The sequence below is a fragment of the Crinia signifera genome, chromosome 5, assembly GCF_055691185.1.
Source record: "Crinia signifera chromosome 5, ASM5569118v1, whole genome shotgun sequence".
Taxonomy (NCBI): Eukaryota; Metazoa; Chordata; class Amphibia; order Anura; family Myobatrachidae; genus Crinia; species Crinia signifera.
This window is the reverse complement of record NC_139221.1, coordinates 331,659,742-331,686,550: the sequence shown is the minus strand read 5'-3', so window position 1 is coordinate 331,686,550 and position 26,809 is coordinate 331,659,742. Positions and strand designations below refer to the sequence as shown.

General features: G+C 48.9%; 2 protein-coding genes across 5 annotated transcripts in view; both read right to left on the bottom strand.

Annotated features, from left to right (window-relative positions):
* Positions 1–946: 946 nt before the first annotated feature.
* Positions 947–4,664, bottom strand: LOC146079793 (forkhead activin signal transducer 3-like). Its single transcript, XM_083186436.1, has 3 exons — positions 4,182–4,664; positions 3,062–3,166; positions 947–1,816 (listed from the first exon to the last, which is right to left on the bottom strand). Exons 1-3 carry the CDS (start codon positions 4,449–4,451, stop codon positions 1,091–1,093), a joined length of 1,101 nt encoding a protein of 366 aa, XP_083042562.1. The 5' UTR covers positions 4,452–4,664; the 3' UTR covers positions 947–1,090.
* A 17,917-nt stretch (positions 4,665–22,581) lies between these two features.
* SACK1H (scaffolding CK1 anchoring protein H) overlaps positions 22,582–26,809 on the bottom strand; it is an 88,590-nt gene continuing 84,362 nt past the window's right edge. For all 4 annotated transcript variants that reach the window (XM_083145034.1, XM_083145033.1, XM_083145036.1 and 1 more), the window contains exon 5: positions 22,582–26,587. In XM_083145034.1, coding sequence (XP_083001160.1) covers positions 23,950–26,587 — 2,638 coding nt within the window. In that variant the 3' untranslated portion in view covers positions 22,582–23,949. The remainder of the gene's footprint in view (positions 26,588–26,809) is intronic.

The following is a 26,809-nucleotide window of genomic DNA, read 5'->3' as shown; positions in this document are numbered from 1 at the left end:
ATCTCCCAAGGCTTGGTATGTCTCCCCCTATATCTCTCCAAGGCTTGGTACATCTTCCCCTATATCTCTCCAAGGCTTGGTACGTCTCCCCCTATATCTCCCAAGGCTTGGTATGTCTCCCCCTATATCTCCCAAGGCTTGGTACATCTCCCCCTATATCTCCCAAGGCTTGGTACATCTCCCCCTATATCTCTCCAAGGCTTGGTACATCTTCCCCTATATCTCTCCAAGGCTTGGTACGTCTCCCCCTATATCTCTCCAAGGCTTGGTACGTCTCCCCCTATATCTCCCAAGGCTTGGTACATCTTCCCCTATATCTCTCCAAGGCTTGGTACGTCTCCCCCTATATCTCCCAAGGCTTGGTACGTCCCCATATATCTCCCAAGGCTTGGCACGTCTCCCCCTATATCTCCCAAGGCTTGTCACGTCTCCCCCTATATCTCCCAAGGCTTGGCACGTCTCCCCCTATATCTCCCAAGGCTTGGCACGTCTCCCCCTATATCTCCCAAGGCTTGGCACGTCTCCCCTTATATCTCCCAAGGCTTGGTACGTCTCCCCCTATATCTCCCAAGGCTTGGCACGTCTCCCCATATATCTCCCAAGGCTTGGTACGTCTCCCCCTATATCTCCCAAGGCTTGGCACGTCTACCCCTATATCTCCCAAGGCTTGGCACGTCCCCCCCTATATCTCACAAGGCTTGGTACGTCTCCCCCTATATCTCCCAAGGCTTGGTACGTCTCCCCCTATATCTCCCAAGGCTTGGCACGTCTACCCCTATATCTCCCAAGGCTTGGCACGTCCCCCCCTATATCTCACAAGGCTTGGTACGTCTCCCCCTATATCTCCCAAGGCTTGGTACGTCTCCCCCTATATCTCCCAAGGCTTGGTACGTCTCCCCCTTGATGTGTACTATAGAATATGCATAGTCACCAATCTGTGGGGGAAACATTTATTTACATGATGGAGGAGAGAATGAGACGGATAAGACAATAGGATAAGAGGGAATCTCCATTTCCTGGGGGCGCAGGGAGGCGCCAAGTGCCAGCACGGACTAAGGACTAAAGTGTCATCACTTGGCCTAACAACAAGTCAGTATCCCAGAGGCCTATACCCAGCCAGGGGGCTGCCAATGTGTGCCATGGGGTGGCCATACACACTCTGGTGGGCTAAGTACCCCGGGTGCGTGGAATATGCCGGGACATCAAACACTGTTTTATTTGGGGGGAAATCAGTGGAAGAGTTTCTGACTTCGGCTGGTCGCTGTGGGAGGGGCGTCGGTGGCTGTAGGCTGGGGGAGAAGGCATCCCTCCTCTCTGGGTAGGCGGTGCCAGTGTAAGGAGCGGGCATGTAGTTATACAGAGGGAGGGACGGGAAGTTGGAGTACAGCAGGAGCGGGTGGATACTGGGAGGGGCCACCACATTGGGGGCCACACATTTGGAGTAAGATGTGGGAAGATTCCAGAGAATCATTGGGAAGGCAACTGCTGGGTCCATATGCAGAGGCTGAGGTGGGGCTGGAGGTGGAGCAGGTGCTGGAGGGTGAGGCGGGGCTGGAGGTGGTGTCTGAGTCGGTGGCGGGGGCTGAAGCTCTGGTTCGGCTCTGATGGGAGCTCTGTCTCTCTGCAGATGATTGTGGTAGGACCCTAGGGATGGGTACGGCCGCCCCTGGATGATGTAAGGGGACAGGTCATGCGGGTAGATGTATTGCCGGGTAACAGCCGTGTTCTGGAGCTTCATGGCCTCTGCCGGAATCTGGGTAACATCCACGGTCCAGTAGTTCCCTTTAGCGTGAGGTTTCAGTGGGTCCTTCAGAACCTGCAGAACAATCAGAGGAGCTTAGAGACAGAGGTGTAACTAGATATTCGTAGGCCCCATAGCAAAAGGTCGTAAGGGCCCCTATTTAGTAACTGATGGTGATAAATGTATGTAACACATATTAGTTAGATAGTACAGATGGGCCCCTTCCGCTCTGGGCCCCATAGCAGCTGCACACCATGCACCTATGGTAGTTACGCACTTGCTTAGAGACAGTTCCACCAAACAGTCCCATCCAGAGCAAGGCTTAATTATTATCTATAAACAGAGAGGATCACAAGGGGGCCACATGGGGCCACATTCCTTAGATGAGTCGCCCTGTGTGTACGCGGCTTTGGGGTGTGTACACATGGTGCAATATGGTCGTTGAGCAATTTTGGCTTTTACCCCTTTCAGATTGTACCTAATTACCGGGTTCATGACGGTTTGTTGCCAGTTCTACCCGGTAATAGGTGCAATCTGAAAGGGCTTACCGGGTCCAGCAACCCGGCATTACAAACCTGTATAAAGTCACTGGTTACCCCACCATTACATGACAGTGCCCCCGTATACCCCACCATTACAGGACAGTGCCCCCGTATACCCCACCATTACATGGCAATGCCCCCGTATACTCCACCATTACATGACAGTGCCCCGTATACTCCACCATTACATGACAGTGCCCCCGTATACCCCACCATTACATGGCCGTGCCCCGTATACCCCACCATTACATGGCCGTGCCCCCGTATACCCCACCATTACATGATAGTGCCCCCGTATACCCCACCATTACAGGACAGTGCCCCGTATACCACACCATTACAGGGCAGTGCCCCCCGTATACCCACCATTACAGGACAGTTCCCCCGTATACCCCACCATTATAGGACAGTGCCCCCGTATACCCCACCATTACATGACAGTGCCCCCGTATACCCCACCATTACAGGGAAATGCCCCCGTATACCCCACCATTACATGACAGTGCCCCTGTATACCCCACCATTACATGACAGCGCCCCCATATACCCCACCATTACATGACCGTGCCCCCGTATACCCCACCATTACATGACCGTGCCCCCGTATACCCCACCATTACAGGACAGTGCCCCCGTATACCCCACCATTCCAGGACAGTGCCCCCGTATACCCCACCATTCCATGACAGTGCCCCCGTACACCCCACCATTACAGGACAGTGCCCCGTATACCCCACCATTATAGGACAGTTCCCCCGTATACCCCACCACTCCTCACCTTTCGGAAGCAGCCATTGGAGGACAGGTTGTGTCTCACCGAGTCCTTCCACCCTTGATAGTTTCCCCGAAAAAAGGGGAACAGGGTGCTGATTCCATCCAGAATCTGGGGGTACAAAGAGACAGTCAGACATTAATCACGGAAGCCAAATTCATTGCTATACCCCCTGTAATGGGAGATTGTAACTCCCAGGCCCAGCACACCCCCAAACCCCTATCACCCAGATTTGTGTTACATGGAAGACCCACCACCCCTGTAATCCCCCAAACTCCCCTGGTATCACCCCACAATCCCTTGCATTCCCCAAGTAACACCCTACAATCCCCCGCACACCCCTGGTATCACCCCCCCCCCCCTACTCCCCTCATATCACCCCACAGTCACTGTGTATCACCCTACAATCCCCTGCACTCCCCAGTAACACCCCACAATCCCCCGCACACCCCTGGTATCACTCCACAGTCTCTCTGTATCACCCCACAATCCCCCGCACTCCCCAGTAACACCCCACAATCCCCAGCACACCCCTGGTATCACTCCACAGTCTCTCTGTATCACCCCACAATCCCCCGCACTCCCCAGTAACACCCCACAATCCCCCACACTCCCCAGTAACACCCCACAATCCCCCGCACTCCCCAGTAACACCCCACAATCCCCAGCACTCCCCAGTAACACCCCACAATCCCCCGCACTCCCCAGTAACACCCCACAATCCCCCGCACTCCCCAGTAACACCCCACAATCCCCAGCACTCCCCAGTAACACCCCACAATCCCCCCACAATCCCCCGCACTCCCCAGTAACACCCCACAATCCCCCGCACTCCCCAGTAACACCCCACAATCCCCCGCACTCCCCTGTAACACCCCACAATCCCCAGCACTCCCCAGTAACACCCCACAATCCCCCGCACTCCCCAGTAACACCCTACAATCCCCCGCACTCCCCAGTAACACCCTACAATCCCCCGCACTCACCAGTAACACCCCACAATCCCCCGCACTCCCCAGTAACACCCTACAATCCCCCGCACTCCCCAGTAACACCCCACAATCCCCCGCACTCCCCAGTAACACCCCACAATCCCCCGCACTCCCCAGTAACACCCCACAATCACCTGGGAGAGTTTGAGCCTCCTTTCGGGAGAAGACCTGATGACCATGGCGATCATGGCCAGGTAGGAGTAGGGGGGCTTAGCATAGCGCTGGTAGTTCTTCTTCCTCACACTGGCCTTGTCCTTCTTCTTCAGCTCCGCGGTGGAGTCTGCCTCCCTCAGGACCCTACCACCCTCTTTGGGACTGTTCTCCTCCAGAAGAAGGGGCTCCATGCATGGGAAGTCAAAGGCGGGCACATAGGTGGTCTCCCAGGGGCTCAGCACGAAGGTCATGTCTGACTGATGTCCTCAGGTGGAGCAGTGTGTGTCCTGTGATACTGCGGCCGGCAGATGTAGCCCAGGGTCCCCCACCTAGTGCTTTCTTATGTAAATGGCCCATGCCCAAAGCTGCTGCTGGTATAGTAACTCTCTCACCTGGGCGTGATGGGCATTGTTATGTATACACTATGTATATGTGCTGTGTATAGCAGCCCCTCATTGTGTATACACTATGTATATGTACTGTGTATAGCAGCCCCTCATTGTGTATACCCTGCATTGTGTATGTCACCCCTAAGCACTTCCTTACTCCTAATAATACACAGTGTGATAGAGATATATATATATATATATATATATATATGGGATGCAGTCAAAATCCCGACGGTCAAAATCCCGACGGTCAAAATACCGACAGCAATTGACAGAAAGTCAAAATCCCGACATGGTCAAAATCCCGACATTTAAAATCCCGACATGGTCAAAATACCGACAAGGTCAAAATACCGACATTTAAAATCCCGACAAGTTCAAAATACCGACACATAGAATGTAGACAGGTGAAAAAGTCAACATGACTTTCGGGCGACAGGTCGCGAGGTCGACATGGGTTTTTCACTGTTTCTTGACCCGACATGTGCCGACAGGCGGTATTTCATGCCCTACCATCCACTAGGGCGTGGTGGGAGAATAAAATAGTGTGCCGAGCGTAGCGAGGCACCGTGCCCGAAGCATTGCGAGCGCAGCGAGCTATGCGAGGGGCTGCGGTTGACTTCCAACTGTGTCCATGTCGACTGTGTCGACATTCAGGTAAAAAAACTGTGAAAAGCCCATATCGACCTCGCGAGCTGTCGCCCGAAAGTCATGTTGACTTTTTCACCTGTCTACATTCTATGTGTCGGTATTTTGAACTTGTCGGGATTTTAAATGTCGGTATTTTGACCTTGTCGGTATTTTGACCATGTCGGGATTTTAAATGTCGGGATTTTGACCATGTCGGGATTTTGACTTTATGTCAATTGCTGTCGGTATTATGACCGTCGGGATTTTGACCGTCGGGATTTCATACCGAATCCTATATATATATATTCCTAATAATACACAGTGTGTATGTACTGTGTGATTACAAAGCATCAGGAGGCACCCACGTAAGTTGGAACATTTGGGGACAGTGCCAGTCTAAACAAACTCTCTTTTTTATATATATATATATATATATATATATATATATATATATTCCTAATAATACATAGTATTATATCCAAACCAGATAGACAGGCACTCTCGTATCATCAACACATCCACCGTAGTGCTCCAGCTCATTAAAATGGGTGCCGGACGGCTCCCCGACAGTCAGGATCCCGACTGCTCCCTCATGGGTGTCCACGACCCCCATAGAGGGAGAATAAAATAGGTGGCGAGCCACCGTAACCGCAGAGTGGCGAGCCCGCAGGGGGCTTCATTGCGCTCCCCACGCTGTGCAGTCGGAATTCCGACCGTCGGGTATTTATGCCACACCCCAATAAAACATAATATCTCCTCCAGAAACTGGCACATGTGGATTTGGCGACTGAAATAAATACACTCAGATCACTGAGGTCACCTGATATATATACATATAGGGCCTTATTCTAGTTCACTCTTTCTGACAAAATCCTTCTCAAGCCCTGTACACACGCTTAGATTTTTCCCTGTTTTCGATTTGATTTTGCTTATAGAAGCAAAATCGAGTCCACATTGAATGGTTTTTAGGACACTTTCGATCTGCATTCGATTCGATGCGCGCTCCCGTTTTCTCAAAATCGAATAGAAAGATCTACCGTGCAGCCAAGGAAATATCGAATTCGATCCAGTAAATCGAATGAGTACATTGTGCCTACATTGTGAAATCGAAATTGAATCGAATGCAAAAGTACAGATCTAATGCCAAATCGAATAGAAAATCTAAAGCAAATCTAAGCGTGTGTACAGGGCTTTAGATGGACAAAACCATGTGCACTGCAGGTGGGGCAGATGTAACTTGTGCAGAGAGAGTTAGATTTGGGTGGGGTTTTACTTCAAAGTGAGATCGATATTGCAGTGTAAAAATAAAGCAGTCAGTATTTACCCTGCACAGAAACAAAATAACTCACCCAAATCTAATTCTCTCTGCACCTGTTACATCTGCCCCACCTGCAGAGCACATGGTTTTGTCCATCTAAGAAGGATTTTGTCAGAGTGAACTAGAATAAGGCCCATAGTGTGGGTTGTCACCGGCACTCAGTCCCTCATTGGTGTAAGATGCCCAGTTGCCTTCCAAGAAGTTCCAGAGATGGAGTTGGTAGATTCAGCGGCACTCAAAGGACTTGGTAATCTAATAATCAGGCGTGAAACACCAGGAATTAGCAACGTTTCAGTTTTATTTAAAACTTTTGTCAGGATACCTGGTGTTTCACGCCTGATTATTAGATTACCAAGTCCTATATACACATATATATATATATATATATATATATATATATATATATAGCAATCAAATAAGTGGCACTCGGAGGCTTGTTCAAAGGGTGAAAAAACAGGAATATTTATTCCTAGTGCAGGGAAAACGTTTCGGAGCACGGAGGCCCCGTCGTCAGTTCAGGTAATGCACTCGGCAGGACGTTCCTACTTATCCTATTGTTTTTCGTTCGTCCACCCACCTCCTTTTAGTCTGGTAACTCTTATGAGCAGGGCCCTCCTTCCTCACGTACTCACCCTACCTCTTTACCTCACCTGTGCTCCTGTCCTGTTCTTCCCTTCCTCTACTTCATCTTCAGTCTCCTCGACAATTTTGACACCTACTTCTGAACTGATGCTGATTTTAGTTCTACCATCTATACCCCTATTTATGCTGTATTTTATCAACACACCCTGTACGTTACCTTGTCATTTGTTTGCTATGTACGGCGCTGCGGACACTTTGCAGCGCCTTATAAATAAACGTACTACTACTACTACTGGTGAGCGCTGGCGGAGAGGGACTCCATTAGACTGGGACGTACGAGCACCTCACATGCACGCGCATCCCATTCAGCCGGTGGCTGGGCGGCAGCACCCTGCCAGTCTCCAGGTGTTAGGACCTGCAGAAAAGAAATGTATATAAAGATGGAGCGCCTCCCAGCCAGCGCCAGGGATCACCAGAATGTCCCCGCAGGCGGAGAGGCGCGCCATCTGACTGGGACACGTGATCGTCTCACACACACACGCGTCCCAGTATTCGTGCGGCGGGGGGACGTGAATCCTGCTCGTCTCCGCTTCAGGGAGACGGGCAGGGTTACATTTGGGTGCGGGGAGACGGTGGGGACCAGCGAACAGCGACGGGGAAGCGGCGGACGGCAGCGCTTCCGGCGGATGGCGAGGGCTGGCGATTCTATCACCTGCCCTTGCAACAGAGAGAGGGGCTCCATCTGTGTCTCAAATAAAGATTCGATTTCAGAAGTCGTCCATATAAGTGTGTAATTGGGGTAGATGTTGGATGTGATACACAGTAGAACCCAAAATACCCCCTTAATGTGCTATAAGCCTGCAGCACCCACTACACTCGGATCCATCACATACAGGACTTCTTACACAACTAAAGCAGCTAATTAGGCAATAGTGACACAATCAGTGCCCCTCCCGGTTACTGCACCACCTCATAGCCCCAGGCTGCTGCTTGTTTACAGTCATTTCCCCATGAGAGACCCCTGTACTAACTCATCAGCACTCTATTGTCCCAGTGTTCTCCCTCCGCAGGGGGCTGATCACACCTGACGTATCCCTACTCTCACAGGAACACAGGGGGTTATGTAACCAGCAAGTGCACCACTACTACACGAGCAGGGTCCTCTCTCCTCATATCTCTGCCACCCTGATAATTGCGTCAGTGTCCTGTCCCCTGATGGAACTCTCCTTATTTTCCATGTACTTGTCCTATATTCCCTTTTGCTGTAATTCATTATTTTCTTGTTTTTCACTTCTCCATATTGTCAGGCGCTGCAGGACCCTTGTGGCACCATATAAATAAACCATAATAATATTAAATTAGGTGCAAGATTTTACCTGCCCCATTGACATTACACCCTCAATAACCTGTCCCATCTATACAGCACCCCCATTTACCTCTTCCATCTATACAGCACCCCCATTTACCTCTCCCATCCATACAGCACCCCCATTTACCTGCCCCATCCATAGAGCACCCCCATTTCTCTGTCCCATCCAGAGAGCACCCCTATTTATCTGTCCCATCCATAGAGCACCCCCATTTACCTGTCCCATCCATACAGCGCCATTTACCTGTACCATCCATAGAGCACCCCCATTTACCTGCCCCCTCCATAGAGCACCCCATTTACCTGTCCCATCCATACAGCACCCCCATTTACCTGTACCATCCATAGAGCACCCCCATTTACCTGTCCCCTCCAGAGAGCACCCCCATTTACCTGTCCCCTCCATACAGCGCCATTTACCTGTACCATCCACAGAGCACCCCCATTTACCTGTACCATCCACAGAGCACCCCCATTTACCTGTACCATCCATAGAGCACCCCCATTTACCTGTACCATCCATAGAGCACCCCCATTTACCCGTCCCATCCATAGAGCACCCCATTTACCTGTCCCCTCCATAGAGCACCCCCATTTACCTGTCCCATCCATAGAGCACCCCCATTTACCCGTCCCCTCCATAGAGCACCCCCATTTACCCGTCCCATCCATAGAGCACCCCCATTTACCTGTCCCATCCATAGAGCACCCCCATTTACCTAACCCATCCATACAGCGCCATTTACCTGTCCCCTCCATAGAGCACCCCCATTTACCCGTCCCATCCATAGAGCACCCCCATTTACCTAACCCATCCATAGAGCACCCCCATTTACCCGTCCCATCCATAGAGCACCCCCATTTACCCGTCCCATCCATAGAGCACCCCCATTTACCTGTCCCATCCATACAGCGCCATTTACCTGTCCCCTCCATAGAGCACCCCCATTTACCTGTACCATCCATAGAGCACCCCCATTTACCTGTACCATCCATAGAGCACCCCCATTTACCTGCCCCCTCCATAGAGCGCCATTTACCTGTCTCATCCATAGAGCACCCCCATTTACCTGCCCCCTCCATAGAGCACCCCCATTTACCTGTACCATCCATAGAGCACCCCCATTTACCTGTCCCATCCATACAGCGCCATTTACCTGTACCATCCACAGAGCACCCCCATTTACCTGTCCCATCCATACAGCGCCATTTACCTGTACCATCCACAGAGCACCCCCATTTACCTGTACCATCCATAGAGCACCCCATTTACCCGTCCCATCCATAGAGCACCCCCATTTACCTGTACCATCCATAGAGCACCCCCATTTACCTGTACCATCCATAGAGCACCCCCATTTACCTGTACCATCCATAGAGCACCCCCATTTACCTGTCCCCTCCATAGAGCACCCCATTTACCCATCCCATCCATAGAGCACCCCCATTTACCTGTCCCCTCCATAGAGCACCCCCTTTTACCTGTTCTATCCAGAGAGCACCCCCATTTACCTGTCCCATCCATACAGCGCCATTTACCTGTCTCATCCATAGAGCACCCCCATTTACCTGTCCCATCCATAGAGCACCCCCATTTACCTGTCCCATCCATAGAGCACCCCCATTTACCTGTCCCCTCCATAGAGCACCCCATTTACCTGTCCCATCCATAGAGCACCCCATTTACCTGTACCATCCATAGAGCACCCCCATTTACCTGTACCATCCATAGAGCACCCCCATTTACCTGTTCCCTTTATAGAGCACCCCCATTTACCTGTCCCCTCCATAGAGCACCCCCATTTACCTGTCCCCTCCATACAGCGCCATTTACCTGTCCCATCCATAGAGCACCCCCATTTACCTGTCTCATCCATAGAGCACCCCATTTACCTGTCCCACATCTTTATTCAGCACTTAGCAGATTTTCACTCCAATAATGACATGTAATTATTGGTCCAATTAAGCAAATACACAGCTTCCAATTGCCTCATTATGGCTAGGAATGGGGTGCGGGGGGGGGGGGGGGGGGGTCCCATGGGTTCATGGTCCTAGGTGTGAGTGCTATTGTGCTGTGTACATTCCCTGATTCCACCTCCTTCCTCTATCTCTAGGAGACCTTGGGTTCTCTGCTTTTCTCGGTCTGTACCACATCTACTGGCACTGATGTCTCTCTGCCGCCTCATCCTGGATGTCACCTCGCCACCTCAAACTCAACATTTCCAAAACAGAATTACTTATATTCCCACCAGTAATTTCCAACCTGATATCTCTATCACCACTGAGAATACAACAATCTACCCTACCCCTCAAGCTCGCTGCCTAGGGGTCATCCTGAGCTGTCCTCTATTCCTCACATTCAATCTGTCTCTAAATCATGTTACATGCATCTAATATATCCATAATACCTTACACAGGACACTGCTAACACTCTAATCCATGCACCCATCATATCACACATTGCTTATTGCAATAGTCCCCAATACAGACGGTCACCCCTACAATCCATCATGAATGCAGCTGCGAGGCCAATCTTCCTCACCAGACGTCTGCGGATCCGCCATTGGTTACCTGTATTCCTGGTATTCTACCGTATTCAATATAAAATACACACAAGGCCATAAACCAGATTATACCAATGTGCATCTCTTCTCTTATCTTATAAATGGTGGGATGTTCTAACATCCGCCGCCCCTTTCTGCGCCCTCCACCGGGTACCGCACATGAGCTGTAATTTGTGATGCAGCGCACTCCCTGGACTTCGGGTCCCAGGCGTCCCTCTGCGCATGTGCAGCGTGGCCCGACCTCTCCGCTCTGCATCTCTCATCCACATGCATTACTCACTCCCACTTACATCTCTTCTACTATCTCCATTCACCGCGGGGGGTACGCCAGTTTCAGATGGCGTAACCCCAGGGCCGGTGCAAGTCCCCTGCCCGCTCCCCTCTGGGGGGGAGTTTCATCACTACACGCGCTCCGGGGGGAGGATTTCAGCGGGCACTACCCGTGCTCCGGGGGGGATTTCAGCAGGCACTACCTGCGCTCCGGGGGAGGGGGGGATTTCAGCGGGCACTACCCGCGCTCCGGGAGGGATTTCAGCGGGCACTACCCGCGCTCCGGGGGGTGAGGGAGGGTGCGGAAGATACTACAGCACAGGGGTGTGTGCAGGCGATACTGCGGTGGGCGCCCGCACCCCCCGTGTCCAGGGAAGCTCACTGACTCACCTGCTGCCCCGCTCCCTGCTTTCTATGGTACCTCTCCTCGGCGGCTCAGCACCACCCTCCAGTGGCTGGCGCCCTAGGCAAATGCCTAGACCTGCCTAGTGGAGGCGCCGGCTCTGCGTAACCCCATAGAAGCCCCCCCACCCACTCTCACCTCTGCCCGGACCAGTGACCTCCTCCTTCCGGGTGCAGAGATGAGGAGGAGGTGGAGCCCTGGCCCAGCAGCAGCAGCCGGGTAAGGGTGCAGGAAGGGAGGGGGGACCCGCTGCACAGCGCCGAGCTGTCCTTTGTGTTATTAATCGTATACGTTAGTGTGATGTGTGGCGGATGATGTTGGGTCTACAACACCACTAGGTCGACATGCAGCAAGGTCGACATGACATTAGGTCGACATGGGTTAGGTTGACAGTCAAAAGGTCGACATGGGGTTTTTCACTGTGTTTTGACCCGAATGTCGACACAGACGACATGGACACAGTTTGAAGGGCACCGCTACGCTCGGCACTATTTTATTCTCCCAGCACGCCCTAGTGGATAGTAGGGCATGGAATACCACCTGTCGGCAAATGTCAGCTCAAAAACAGTGAAAACCCCCATGTCGACCTTTTGACTGTCGACCTAGCCCATGTTGACCTAATGCTTGGGTCGACCTAGACCCATGTCGACACAATGCTTGTCGACCTAGTTGTTGTAGACCTAATGACCATATCCTGGGGGGGGGGGATTACAGAGCCCAAAACAAACTCTGATACAGTTCTAGTAACAGCAGAGACCCTCCCGGAAGCTTCATTCTAATGCAGATGTGGGCGTACAGGCCTCTGTCGTACACCGTAAGCTCATATGTACTAAGGGGACGACATCCCTGGGATTGTATTACTAGTTATTAGTCACACAGTTGTGTGTTGTATATTACTAATATACACACCTGTGCACCCCCCCCCCCCCCCCCTTTATACAATGCGATCTCTATAGTGCTGTAACATTGTAGCAGGACTCCACAGTACAGCGCACAGCTGGCTACACACTAAGAGACGTATCATCCGATATATCGTTCACTAAGTAACGGTTGTGGGGTGATTATGTCAAAGCTAGGAGAGTGCTCTAACACCCGCGCCCCTCTCCACCGGGTAACACATTCTTACTAGTCGCAGATGCTGTAACATATTTAACCCCTTGAGTGGTGGTTTTTCTGGGGCAGGACAAACCTACAGAAATACGAACTTACAGTGACTAATAACTGATAGGTGGGCACCACCTCTAGGGACCTCATTGCTCACTGCCAGCCAGTCCCAACTCCCCACCCCAGGCACCCAGGCATGGGGGGGGGGGGGTTCAAGCAGCCCAGAACTTTCCCGAATGGCAGCAGCAGGGGAACCCTGATTTGGGGTTGGGAGTCGGGACTGGCTGGGGGTGTACAGGTGGTGGCATGCCCAGAAATTTCTCGGGCAAACCCACGCTGGCAGCACAGCTCAGCCTGAGAATTTACCGGGCATACCACCGACATGGTTAATGCCAAGGACAACGCTTACGATAACAGCGGTCCTTTACGATGTGGCTCTGGTGCTGAACTTCCAGGTCTGAGACCCGGGAGTCCCTCTACACATGTGCGATGTGACGGCCCCGTAGCGGGACATACTAGGAGGGATCAGTGACGGAGAGAAGCCCATAGGCTTCTATAGGGTATTACCAGCAAAAGCTGGCAAACTCCTCTGCAGCGGTACCCAGGCATCCCACCCAAACACAGCCAGTAACATTAAAGAAGCTGATTGGTTGGTACCTTGTCCAGGGCGGATTGAGAGGGGCAGGGCAGCCGAGAGGAATGCCGGGCCCCGGTAAAATTTGGGGGGCGTGGCCTAAGTGTGTGTTGTGGGAACCTCCCACACTTAGGCCACGCCCCCAAAATGTTTAGAGGAGGGTGAAAGAAAACTCTAAAAACTGTAATCTCAGAAGCAGCACACACCTACAGCATGTGCTGTGCTGACTGCAGGCTCAGCATGACCTCTCACGCTGTCAGTGAGACACTCATGCTGAGCCTGCTGTCAGCACAGCACATGCTGTAGAAGTGTGTGCTACTGTTGCTACCCGAGAGGGATGGAGGGGGAAGGGAGGGGTCAGACCAGGGCCCCTGCGGGGCCCCTTCAGCAAGTGTGGGCCCGGGTAATTAGTACCCGCTCCCCCCCTCTCTCGGCTCCCCTGGAGAGGGGGGCACGCACATGCTCTGTGTGGCCCTCCGCTGTCAGCTGCCGCAGCGCTGTGTTCTGTGCTGGTCTCCAGGAAAATGGCTCCCACTCCTTATTCCCAGGGACATATTTACTGAACATACGCAAATCACCAGGGAAATGGCAGCTGCGACTCCAGTGGGGTAAGTAATTATATGGGTGCAGTGTGATCCCCAAGTTGTACTGTCCCATTATAAGGTCAGGAAGCCGCAGTGCCTCTGCCTGTGGATGAGCCACAGCAGCGTCACCCCTGTAGCAGGACCACAATGAGCTCTCTGATCACTGGGTTAGGGCGCCACCTTGTGGATGCTGCAGTGTTACGTACCTGACGCACCCGTTACCCATAGTGCACTACTTACCTGTGCATGGAATGCTGCTGCAGTGGGCACAGGAGTATGGTGCCATGGGATAACTATTACAATATAAGGAGGAGATTGTGGGACTAGGTAAAAACCGACCCCGGACCGGTCATCAAACTCTGCATTCCGGAGCTTGCAGTGTCCTGTCCTGGGGGTGCCTTGTCCAAGGGGGTCCCTGTGATAGCCATCACCAGGCACATGGGGAAGGGGAGATTACAGCCTCCCCGTATGGTCCAGTTCTTGCTACATGCCCGGACCATACAGGGAGACTTTAATCTCCCCCTCCTCTCCGTGGTGACAGCTGTCACGTGAAGATCCCCCGGGCAGGACACCCCCTATGCTGCAAGCTCCGGGCTGCACATTTTGATGTCCGGTTCGGCCGTCTGGGTCTGGTTTTTACCCATACACAGAGATTGTATCTTACTAATATAAGGACAGATCTAATAGTGTAACTGGAGAACCCCGGGCCCCTGGGGAGATAAATGGAACCAACCTCCTATTGGCTGTGTGAGCGGTGGCAGGAGCTGCCTGTTGTGATCCCTACTGGGAAGTGCCAGGAGCCCCCAGCTGTGATCCCTACTGAATGGTGCAGGGAACTGTCTGGTGTGATCCCTACTGGGAAGTGCCAGGAGCCCCCAGCTGTGATCCCTACTGAACGGTGACAGGAGCTGCCTGGTGTGATCCCTACTGAGCGGTGACAGAAGCTGCCCGTTGTAATCCCTATTGAGTGATGCTAGAAGCGGTCTACTGTGATCCCTACTGAGCAGCGTCAGGAGCTGCCCGGTGTGATCCCTACTGAGTGGTGCCGGGATCTTCCCGGTGTGATCCCTACTGAGCAGCATCAGGAGCTGCACAGTGTGATCCCTACTGAGCAGCACCAGGAACTGTCTGGTGTGATCCCTACTGAGCGGTGACAGAAGCTGCCCGGTGTGATCCCTACTGAGCGGTGACAGGAGCTGCCTGGTGTGATCCCTACTGAGAAGTGCCAGGAGCTGTCTGGTGTGATCCCTACTGGGAAGTGCCAGGAGCTGCCTGGTGTGATCCTACTGAGCGGTGCTGGGAGCCGTCTGGTGTGATCCCTACTGGGAAGTGCCAGGAGCTGCCTGGTGTGATCCCTACTGAATGGTGCCAGGCGCCGTCTGGTGTGATCCCTACTAAGAAGTGCCAGGAGCTGCCCATTGTGATCCCTACTGAGCAGCGCCAGGAGCTGCCTGGTGTGATCCCTACTGAGTGGTGCCGGGAGCCGTCTGGTGTGATCCCTACTGGGAAGTGCCAGGAGCTGCCTGTTGTGATCCCTGAGCGGTGGCAGGAGCTGCCTGGTGTGATCCCTACTAAGTGGTGCCAGGAGCTGTCTGGTGTGATCCCTATTGAGTGATGCTAGAAGCGTTCTACTGTGATCCCTACTGAGCAGCACCAGGAGCTGCCCGGTGTGATCCCTACTGAGTGGTGCCGGGATCTTCCCGGTCTGATCCCTACTGAGCAGCATCAGGAGCTGCACAGTGTGATCCCTACTGAGCAGCACCAGGAACTGTCTGGTGTGATCCCTACTGAGTAGTGCCAGGAGCTGCACGGTATGATCCCTACTGAGCAGCGCCCGGAGCTTCCGGGTGTGATCCCTACTAAGTGCATGAGGTCATGGCCGCTGATTTGCAGCTAATGGTATCTACCTGTAACAGCGTTAGGAACATTCCACGTAATCAATTATAATATACAGCAGCCACGTTATAATGTACAGTGCAGGTAGGGACTGTGACAGGAAGTGGGGTGTCCTTAGATATCACGGTCTAGAAGAAGTACCCAACGCGTTTCATCCTAAAAGGACTTCATCAGGGGCAATGACCATCCCAAACCATATCATAGGAGAGATCAATGAGATCCCTTTGGATATGAGGAGATATGGGTCACAATAATAATAGATATAAAATAAGGCCTCTGAATTTTTACCTCCTCTAGAGCAGGAGTGATCACAGAAATTTTGGAAATGATAAAAACCCCAAGGTTTTCCCGGGCAACGCCAGGAGGGTCAGCTACTAAATTATAAATATGTTGTGCGTACCAAATAATGAAGTTTTTAACATGCGGATAAAGAGGACTTTCTTCAAATACTGTGATGACGTATAGCCCACTAAACTTTAGCTTTTTCAAAACGTGAAGGTTACCATGTAGAAGTAAAAGTATTTATACAATTATTGGCATGTATGGTTGCACATAAAAAAAAAGGGGGGGTATATATAAAACCGGGAAAAAAAATGTTAGACCCATCATAGCCAGAATAGACTCGTTAACAGCCCACTGCTCAGAATATGTAGATGTATTTCTTAAAAACAAATAAACTCCTGTATTATCTGACATCAGTGTTCTTCAACTTCTGAAAAATGTCCAATGGAAAGACACATACATTTGGGCAACTATAGATGTTTCTTCACTATATACATTGATAGAACATAAAAAAGCTATCCAGGCGTGCAGAGAAACCTTGAAGAAATGACCCAGAATTATCAGCAGCCTATGTCAATTTTATCTGTGATATTATTATTATACTGACACAGAATTATTTTACATTTTTTTGGGACCATTTTATATATTTTTAAAATTTTATTTGCAAACGTGTGGCACAGCCATGGGTACGACCTTTGCACCCATAGTGGGATATATATCGTCACAGTATTTGAAGGAAGTCATCTTTATCCACATGTTGAAAAATGTATTATTTGGTACGCACAACATAATCATTTATAAATGATTGGTTTTTATTAATAACAATATCAGGTGCCTGTTGTCTCCTCGTCATTATATTATATTATATATATATTTACGCTGGCATTGAAACGTTGCCTTATTTGCACCATTAAAAGGTAAGTTTTAACCTATTGAAGCCTGGAGTGCTACATTTGCTTCTCTGCAATATTTAGATATCCTTTGATCTGTGGAGGCATCCGGGGCTTATTTGCAGTCTGTGGTTGTGCTGGACATCTTGATAAAGAGGCTAAGTGCCTCGAAACGTTGGGAACTAATCCAGTCTCCTGGTCTCCTTAATCGATTTTCCCGGCACTCTGCTTGTGTAAAGCTTGCTGCGATGCCATCCAGAGAACGCCAAGGTCCAATGCAAACAAGTACTCTCACAGACTGATTTTGTAATTTAAAAGTCCTTTATTATAGCGGACCACTATAATAAAGGACTTTTAAATTACAAAATATATATATACCCACAATAGTGTCTTCAGCACCCTAAGTGTGTGATGTCCTTTACATTACTTTCAAATTAATTTCAAATCAATCAAATAAATAAAAAAAACATATAAATATAAATTTGTAAGACATCACTTTTCTGCAGGTCCTGACACTATTGCTCAAAATTATTACAATATACATAGCTATTACATTAATGCAGGGGTCCCCAAACTATTTTGCTCTGGGACCCCATTAGACAGTAAAAATAATGACAGGACCCCAGCAAGTTACTGCAGAAGGTCATCACACAGCACCTACATGGCAGCATTGGGGAGCCACAAAATGATGGGAGGAGTCTAAAACAGCAGACAATTCAACAACTCCTTGAATCACTGACTGAGATTAGAAGAGTCATTAGGCTGATGGTCAGCAACATGGAGTTGTGACCCCATGCTGAGAAAGTCGGGACCCACTTTGGGGTCAGGACCAACAGTTTGAGAACCGCTGCATTAATGTTTGATTCCAGGCATGCTATCTGGTCTAAAGCTCACAGCAGAATGTGCTTTTATAGGTGAGCAATTACATAGCATTATATAGAAATATAAAACCCAGAAAAGTTACTAACTAAAAGTTACTTTCATCGGGCTGCTCCCACCCTATGGAATGCCCTTCCACGCACATTAAGACTCTCCACCACTCTCCAAACTTTCAAGCGTTCCCTGAAAACTCACCTCTTCAGGCAAGCCTATCATATTTATATACCACACACATAACCCTCTGAGGCACTTATGTATTATATAGCTTCCCTTCTGGACCTGTAACTTGGTGGGACTGCTATGCTATTACTGGTGCCTGTCCTTGTGTTTCCCCCCTATATCCCTATAGATTGTAAGCTTGCAGCAGGGCCCTCCTACCTCCAATCTGTCTGTTGTTACCCAGTTTGTTTTATCACTGTCTACCATTGTAAAGCGCAACGGAATCTGCTGCGTTATATAAGGCGCTGTAACGGAATCTGCTGCGCTATATAAGACACTGTAACGGAATCTGCTGCGATATATAAGACACTGTAACGGAATCTGCTGCGCTATATAAGACGCTGTAACGGAATCTGCTGCGCTATATAAGACGCTGTAACGGAATCTGCTGCGCTATATAAGACGCTGTAACGGAATCTGCTGCGCTATATAAGACGCTGTAACAGAATCTGCTGCGCTATATAAGACACTGCAATGGAATCTGCTGCGCTATATAAGACACTGTAACGGAATCTGCTGCGCTATATAAGACGCTGTAACGGAATCTGCTGCGCTATATAAGACGCTGTATCGGAATCTGCTGCGCTATATAAGACACTGTAACGGAATCTACTGCGCTATATAAGACGCTGTAACGGAATCTGCTGCGCTATATAAGACGCTGTAACGGAATCTGCTGCGCTATATAAGACACTGTAACGGAATCTGCTGCGCTATATAAGACGCTGTATCGGAATCTGCTGCGCTATATAAGACGCTGTAACGGAATCTGCTGCGCTATATAAGTAACTGTAACGGAATCTACTGCGCTATATAAGACACAGTAACGGAATCTGCTGCGCTATATAAGACACTGTAACGGAATCTGCTGCGCTATATAAGACGCTGTAACGGAATCTGCTGCGCTATATATGACACTGTAACGGAATCTGCTGCACTATATAAGAAACTGTAACGGAATCTGCTGCACTATATTAGACGCTGTAACGGAATCTGCTGCGCTATATAAGACGCTGTAACGGAATCTGCTGCGCTATATAAGACGCTGTAACGGAATCTGCTGCGCTATATAAGACGCTGTAACGGAATCTGCTGCGCTATATAAGACACTGTAACGGAATCTGCTGCGCTATATAAGACACTGTAACGGAATCTGCTGCGCTATATAACACACTGTAACGGAATCTGCTGCGCTATATAAGTAACTGTAACGGAATCTACTGCGCTATATAAGACGCTGTAACGGAATCTGCTGCGCTATATAAGACGCTGTAACGGAATCTACTGCGCTATATAAGACGCTGTAACGGAATCTGCTGCGCTATATAAGACGCTGTAACGGAATCTGCTGCGCTATATAAGACACTGTAACGGAATCTGTTGCGCTATATAAGACACTGTAACGGAATCTGCTGCGCTATATAAGACACTGTAACGGAATCTGCTGCGCTATATAAGACGCTGTAACGGAATCTGCTGCGCTATATAAGACACTGTAACGGAATCTGCTGCGCTATATAAGACACTTAAACGGAATCTGCTGCACTATATAACACACTGTAACGGAATCTGCTGCGCTATATAAGACGCTGTAACGGAATCTGCTGCGCTATATAAGACGTTGTATCGGAATCTGCTGCGCTATATAAGACACTGTAACGGAATCTGCTGCGCTATATAAGACGCTGTAACGGAATCTGCTGCGCTATATAAGACACTGTAACGGAATCTGCTGCGCTATATAAGACGCTGTAACGGAATCTGCTGCGCTATATAAGACACTGTAACAGAATCTGCTGCGCTGTATAAGACACTGTAACGGAATCTGCTGCGCTGTATAAGACGCTGTAACGGAATCTGCTGCGCTATATAAGACGCTGTAACGGAATCTGCTGCGCTATATAAGAAACTGTAACGGAATCTGCTGCGCTATATAAGACGCTGTAACGGAATCTGCTGCGCTATATAAGACACTGTAACAGAATCTGCTGCGCTGTATAAGACACTAACGGAATCTGTTGCGCTATATAAGACACTGTAACGGAATCTGCTGCGCTATATAAGACGCTGTAACGGAATCTGCTGCGCTATATAAGACGCTGTATCGGAATCTGCTGCGCTATATAAGACGCTGTAACGGAATCTGCTGCGCTATATAAGTAACTGTAACGGAATCTACTGCGCTATATAAGACACAGTAACGGAATCTGCTGCGCTATATAAGACACTGTAACGGAATCTGCTGCGCTATATAAGACGCTGTAACGGAATCTGCTGCGCTATATATGACACTGTAACGGAATCTGCTGCACTATATAAGAAACTGTAACGGAATCTGCTGCACTATATTAGACGCTGTAACGGAATCTGCTGCGCTATATAATACACTGTAACGGAATCTGCTGCGCTATATAAGACGCTGTAATGGAATCTGCTGCGCTATATAAGACACTGTAACGGAATCTGCTGCGCTATATAAGACGCTGTAACGGAATCTGCTGCGCTATATAAGACGCTGTAACGGAATCTGCTGCGCTATATAAGACGCTGTAACGGAATCTGCTGCGCTATATAAGACGCTGTAACGGAATCTGCTGCGCTATATAAGACGCTGTAACGGAATCTGCTGCGCTATATAAGACGCTGTAACGGAATCTGCTGCGCTATATAAGACGCTGTAACGGAATCTGCTGCGCTATATAAGACGCTGTAACGGAATCTGCTGCGCTATATAAGACGCTGTAACGGAATCTGCTGCGCTATATAAGACGCTGTAACGGAATCTGCTGCGCTATATAACACACTGTAACGGAATCTGCTGCGCTATATAACACACTGTAACGGAATCTGCTGCGCTATATAACACACTGAAACGGAATCTGCTGCGCTATATAAGTAACTGTAACGGAATCTACTGCGCTATATAAGACACTGTAACGGAATCTGCTGCGCTATATAAGACGCTGTAACGGAATCTGCTGCGCTATATAAGACGCTGTAACGGAATCTGCTGTGCTATATAAGACACTGTAACGGAATCTGCTGCGCTATATAAGACACTTAAACGGAATCTGCTGCGCTATATAACACGCTGTAACGGAATCTGCTGCGCTATATAAGACGCTGTAACGGAATCTGCTGCGCTATATAAGACGCTGTATCGGAATCTGCTGCGCTATATAAGACGCTGTAACGGAATCTGCTGCGCTATATAAGACGCTGTAACGGAATCTGCTGCGCTATATAAGACGCTGTAACGGAATCTGCTGCGCTATATAAGACGCTGTAACGGAATCTGCTGCGCTATATAAGACACTAACAGAATCTGCTGCGCTGTATAAGACACTGTAACGGAATCTGTTGCGCTATATAAGACACTGTAACGGAATCTGCTGCGCTATATAAGACGCTGTAACGGAATCTGCTGCGCTATATAAGAAACTGTAACGGAATCTGCTGCGCTATATAAGACGCTGTAACGGAATCTGCTGCGCTATATAAAACGCTGTAACGGAATCTGCTGCGCTATATAAGAAACTGTAACGGAATCTGCTGCGCTATATAAGACACTGTAACGGAATCTGCTGCGCTATATAAGACGCTGTAACGGAATCTGCTGCGCTATATAAGACGCTGTATCGGAATCTGCTGCGCTATATTAGACGCTGTAACGGAATCTGCTGCGCTATATAATACACTGTAACGGAATCTGCTGCGCTATATAAGACACTGTAACGGAATCTGCTGCGCTATATAAGACTCTGTAACGGAATCTGCTGCGCTATATAAGACGCTGTAACGGAATCTGCTGCGCTATATAAGACGCTGTAACGGAATCTGCTGCGCTATATAAGACGCTGTACCGGAATCTGCTGCGCTATATAAGACGCTGTAACGGAATCTGCTGCGCTATATAAGACGCTGTAACGGAATCTGCTGCGCTATATAAGACACTGTGACGGAATCTGCTGCGCTATATAAGACGCTGTACCGGAATCTGCTGCACTATATAAGACGCTGTAACGGAATCTGCTGCGCTATATAAGACGCTGTAACGGACTCTGCTGTGCTCTATAAGACACTGTAACGGAATCTGCTGCGCTATATAAGACGCTGTAACGGAATCTGCTGTGCTATATAAGACACTGTAACGGAATCTGCTGCGCTATATAAGACACTGTAACAGAATCTGCTGCGCTATATAAGACGCTGTAACGGAATCTGCTGCGCTATATAAGAAACTATAAATAAATAAACCATCTGCCCCATCTGTTGTTGGCTATAAGTGATGATCCTGCACTGCCCCCTGCTGGAAGAATGAGGGAATGCAAGAAAGTACACTGCAATCAATGAGCCCATGACAGTTAATGCTTGTTGTACAGTTAGAGCTTTATTTTAAATATCCTCTCACACCAGACAGGTTTCATTTGGTCACCATATAAAAACAACGGTAAAAAGATAATGACTGTAAGTTGTGCATCCCCCCGGCACACCGGGCTGCTGTAATCGGAACCCCATCGGGTCAGTAGTGATGACAATCAGTGCGCATACAGCCGATGCCGGGGGGAGATGTGCTACTAGGTGACAGCAACCATTGGACCGCCTGGCTGACGCCCACTCGCAGAGCTGCCCGCTATGTTTTGGTATAACTAGTGTGCTGCGTAAATGGATTCTGGAAATTTTTGCGTGTTCCCACTTTCAAGTGATTTCCTTTATAAACCTGAAATATGTGACACAGCCAATAAGAGACATTAGCTTTGGGCACCCACAGACTGCGTAACAGACAGCAGAACTGTTGCTGGCGGTTCCGCTACATCGGTGCGCCAGGTTATTATAAAACACCCAGAATCTGCACATTCAACAGATAAAAATGTAAAAATCTAAAAATGGCCGCCCCTGAATTATGTCACATAACTCTATGATGTCATCATGTGACAGCGATAGTTCCATCTGTCTGGTAAGGAGCATAATTCACATACTGCTAAGAAATTCTATATATAAATTGCTATTTACAAAATGTAGAAAAATAGGGATTGTTAAACCCAGTAATGACTGTTCAGTGCTTCATCCTCTGTATATAAAACTAGGGTATGCCGCAGTGCACCCCAAATTAGCTTTTCCCCCCAATACTTTCTACAACCTCCCCATTATTATTATTATCATCTAAAAGGTACCGTTTAACTTGTTAATGACAGTAATGCCGAATAAATTAATGTGCAGGTATTAGTGTTTAGAGCAAGCGATGGGTGTATGGCAGTTGTGAGCACTGTATCTCCACACCCACTGGAGGGGCAACTACATCTGCCCTGGCTGAAGGTCTGGGGTATCTTCTGTGTATGCTGCCACTATACAAAGCACAGTAACATGAAGACAAGAAGAGAGAAAGACAAAGACGGTATAAAACCCTGTCATGGACAAACTGCTCTGCGTCGTCACCCAGGCAGAAGTGGAAGCTTCTTAGGCAATTTTACAATATCATCTCCATTCATTTGTTCTCAGAGTAAACATCTTAATTGTCTCTGTAGGATCAAGTCAGTAGTTTGAACACTTTCTTTTGTTGTACATAACATTTTCAATCTGTTGGAATAAATTTGAAAGAATTGAGGTCTTTGGACACCTCTGGAACGGAAATCAGGCTGCCCAGATAACGCCTCAACTGGCAATTAAAGCACAAGAGTTCTCAGTAGACTGAAGTAGAATTGGCACCGAATGGAAAAGTCTACATTGTATTTCTGGTCATTTCTTAATTAGACTTCCTAAAATTCTAGGCACTAACTTTCCCAATTTCTTATCCTTCGAGTCATCGTCATTCTCCTCCGTGTTGCTCTGCTGTTCATCTTTTTTGCAAAATACCTCAAACCTACTGTAGACTCGTTTCTCTTTCCTAATGCTCTCCATCCGCTTCAGCAGATTGTCTCTATCCTCTGGGGAGGTTGGGGAAGGCCGTGAAAAGCGGCTTCTGCTTAAGAAGCTTCCTGTCCTGCTTACGGAGGCGGAGTCTGCAGTGGTTGCAGAGTCCTCACTGGCTACTGATGAGTTGGTGCTACTTGGCGTTGCCACCTCAGTGTCATTTGTGGTCAGAGCTTGTGATTGCTTGGCCATCTCAGCCCTGTTTTTCTGGCTATTGGCAGATATTTGCTCCAAGATCACCTTGGTGTCATCACGTAGGTTACTGCTGAAGATGACATTAGAGGTTGAGGCGGACAACCGGCTTTGGGAAGTAGATGTAGACTTTGGAGAAACAGATGGTAACTTAGTGGTCTTCTCTTCCCCATCCACCACAGGTGTAGATTCCAGGCTGTCTGTTTTAGAAAGTCGCTTCAGTGCATTATTTTGTTTCTCTACTTTAGCTGCATCGGATGCAGCTTCTTCTTCTGCCTTCTTCTCCGCTTTCGATTGCAAAAACTGTTTGAGCTTCATGGACCCTCTTCGCATAAACTCAAAGGGATTCTGATCAGCTTTTGCCAATTCCTCCTCTGACTTGGCCAAGGGACTGACAGGTGTTGGGTTTTGAGACATACTCTCTAGAGCATTTCCAAAATTGAGGCCAGAGGTAGCTATGGTCTGGGGCTTTTGCACTTCCATTACTGGTGTATTTGGCGGCTCAACCACTTCAGTGATAATGGGTCCACTATCTTTGGTCTCTGGAAGAGCAGGCTTTTTGCTTTCTATTGTCTGGATATTCGAGACCTTTTGTTCCATCCTGGTGAAAGAGCTAGAATGTGACTCTTTTTTAAAAAGGTCTTGGAATTGAGATGTAACGGAAGAGCGATACTGAGATTCCAAATAGGTCCGGCTAAAGGAATCTTTATCCAGCAGATTGGATTCTAGAGATTTGTATGCCAAAGATTCCGTGCTTCTTTTCTGTCCATCTTCCGTCTCCTGCTCAATGACTTTAGAGGAGGCTTTGGCTTGCATTACCGTAGTGACCTCGCTGTCTTTGTTGACACCTCTGTACTTCTCTAGGATCTCGGCCACTTTAGAGGAGGAGGTCTTCGTAACTTCATTTTCCTTAATCACCTCACTGACACTTTGTTCCTTCTGAAGAACCTGAACAGCATCAGCGGTGGAATTGTGAAGTTCTAACTTTGAGTTGCTGAATATAAGTGATGATCTTAGCCGGGAACTTCTTTGGATCAATGGATTAGTCCTTGACCGGAAAGAATCGTGCCGTGCTAACGAACTTTCTTCTTTCTCCTTCTCAACTATGGCTAATTCTTTGGTTGGTTCTACTGGCATGGGGGCATCATTAAGAGTCATAAAAGGTCTGTATGGAGGGATTGGATCAACAGAGAACTTCAGAAAAGTATCACTTGAAGGTGCTGGTTTGTCCACTGGTACTAGGGAGTCCTCGAAGGGTTCCGAATCTATGGGTACCAGCAAGCCTTCTTCCTCCTGGTCTGGCTGAATGCCGCTAAGGTACGAGGAGATCCGCCAGCTGCGCAAACCTTGCTTGTTTTCTTGGAGTTTTTTATCGTTGTCTTGGTCCTGGAAAAACTGCTTTTGCTCATTGCCCTGCTTTTGTGTGGGTGACATCTGGCACATGAATTTCTGGCGTTGCAGTGACCTTTGCCCAAAGCGTCCTTCTCCCCCATGCATCATCTGGTCAGAACCATGTATGACCTCTCGGGAAGAATTGGAAGGGTTGTAACCAAGTCTTGTGTGAGGACCCTCAAGAGCTAAGTGACTTTCTCCTTGCAAAGCCTTGTAATGAGGAAACCTGGAGTCCATGTCATCCATATCTTGTAGGCCTTGGCGGTTTCCTCTGATCTTTTCAAACAGTCCCTGAGTCCGCCCAGGCCGTTCCATTTGTACAAACTGACTTTTCTGAAAGTGGCTTGACTGCATGCGGTACTCATTATTGTCAGCGTTCATGAACATTTGCCTAGAGTATTGCTTAGAGGCTGTATAGTTTTCGAACGTGCCTTCAGCAAAGCTGTGCCTCTTATAGGCATCCATCTCCATCTGCTTGCTTTGCATGAAAGACATTGGCTGTTTATCCATCTGCATCGGCTCTGGAAACCTCTGCCCGTACGCTCTCATGCCAGGTACGTCCATGGCGTTCCTCACGTCTTCTCTGCGGAATGGCTGGAAATAGTGTCTATCGGGGTCTACTCCAAAGGAGGGGTAAGAATTCTGTGAGCCGTCGTCCCTGGGGTACATGAAGTGAAGCTTTCGATCATACGGGCGAGGGCCGGCAAAAGGAACCATTCCCATGTATGGCTTGTCCATTTTCGCCAAAGCATTCTCAGGAGGAATGAGGGGGTCAGACTGGGCAAACAGGATGCGGAACTCCTCATCGAAGCTTGAGACCAGCTCGCCTTGGAAGATGTGAGCCATGCTGCGGTGGATCTTCTCAAAGGACCACATGAAGCTGAGGGAAGAGAAGAACATAGATCCATTACTACCATAGTACAGTCTTGCACGTGTAGACCAAACTACTGTCAAACCCACACCCATTGTTTCCATGCCACGTTCTGTTGTGCTTTGCGTCTCACACACACACACATTTATACAAGTGTTGCATATAAAACTCATCAATGCAGGTTCAGGTTTGGAAGCCGCTTTGCACAGGACCCGAGATCACTTGCGCCTG

Excerpts from the sequence above, each read along its gene's own strand:
- LOC146079793 (XM_083186436.1), bottom strand. The coding sequence starts at position 4,451 with ATGACCTTCGTGCTGAGCCCCTGGGAGACCACCTATGTGCCCGCCTTT. Across the intron at positions 3,167-4,181 it reads GGAGGCTCAAACTCTCCCAG|ATTCTGGATGGAATCAGCAC; the intron begins GTGATTGTGGGG and ends TTGTACCCCCAG. Across the intron at positions 1,817-3,061 it reads CCAATGGCTGCTTCCGAAAG|GTTCTGAAGGACCCACTGAA; the intron begins GTGAGGAGTGGT and ends ATTGTTCTGCAG.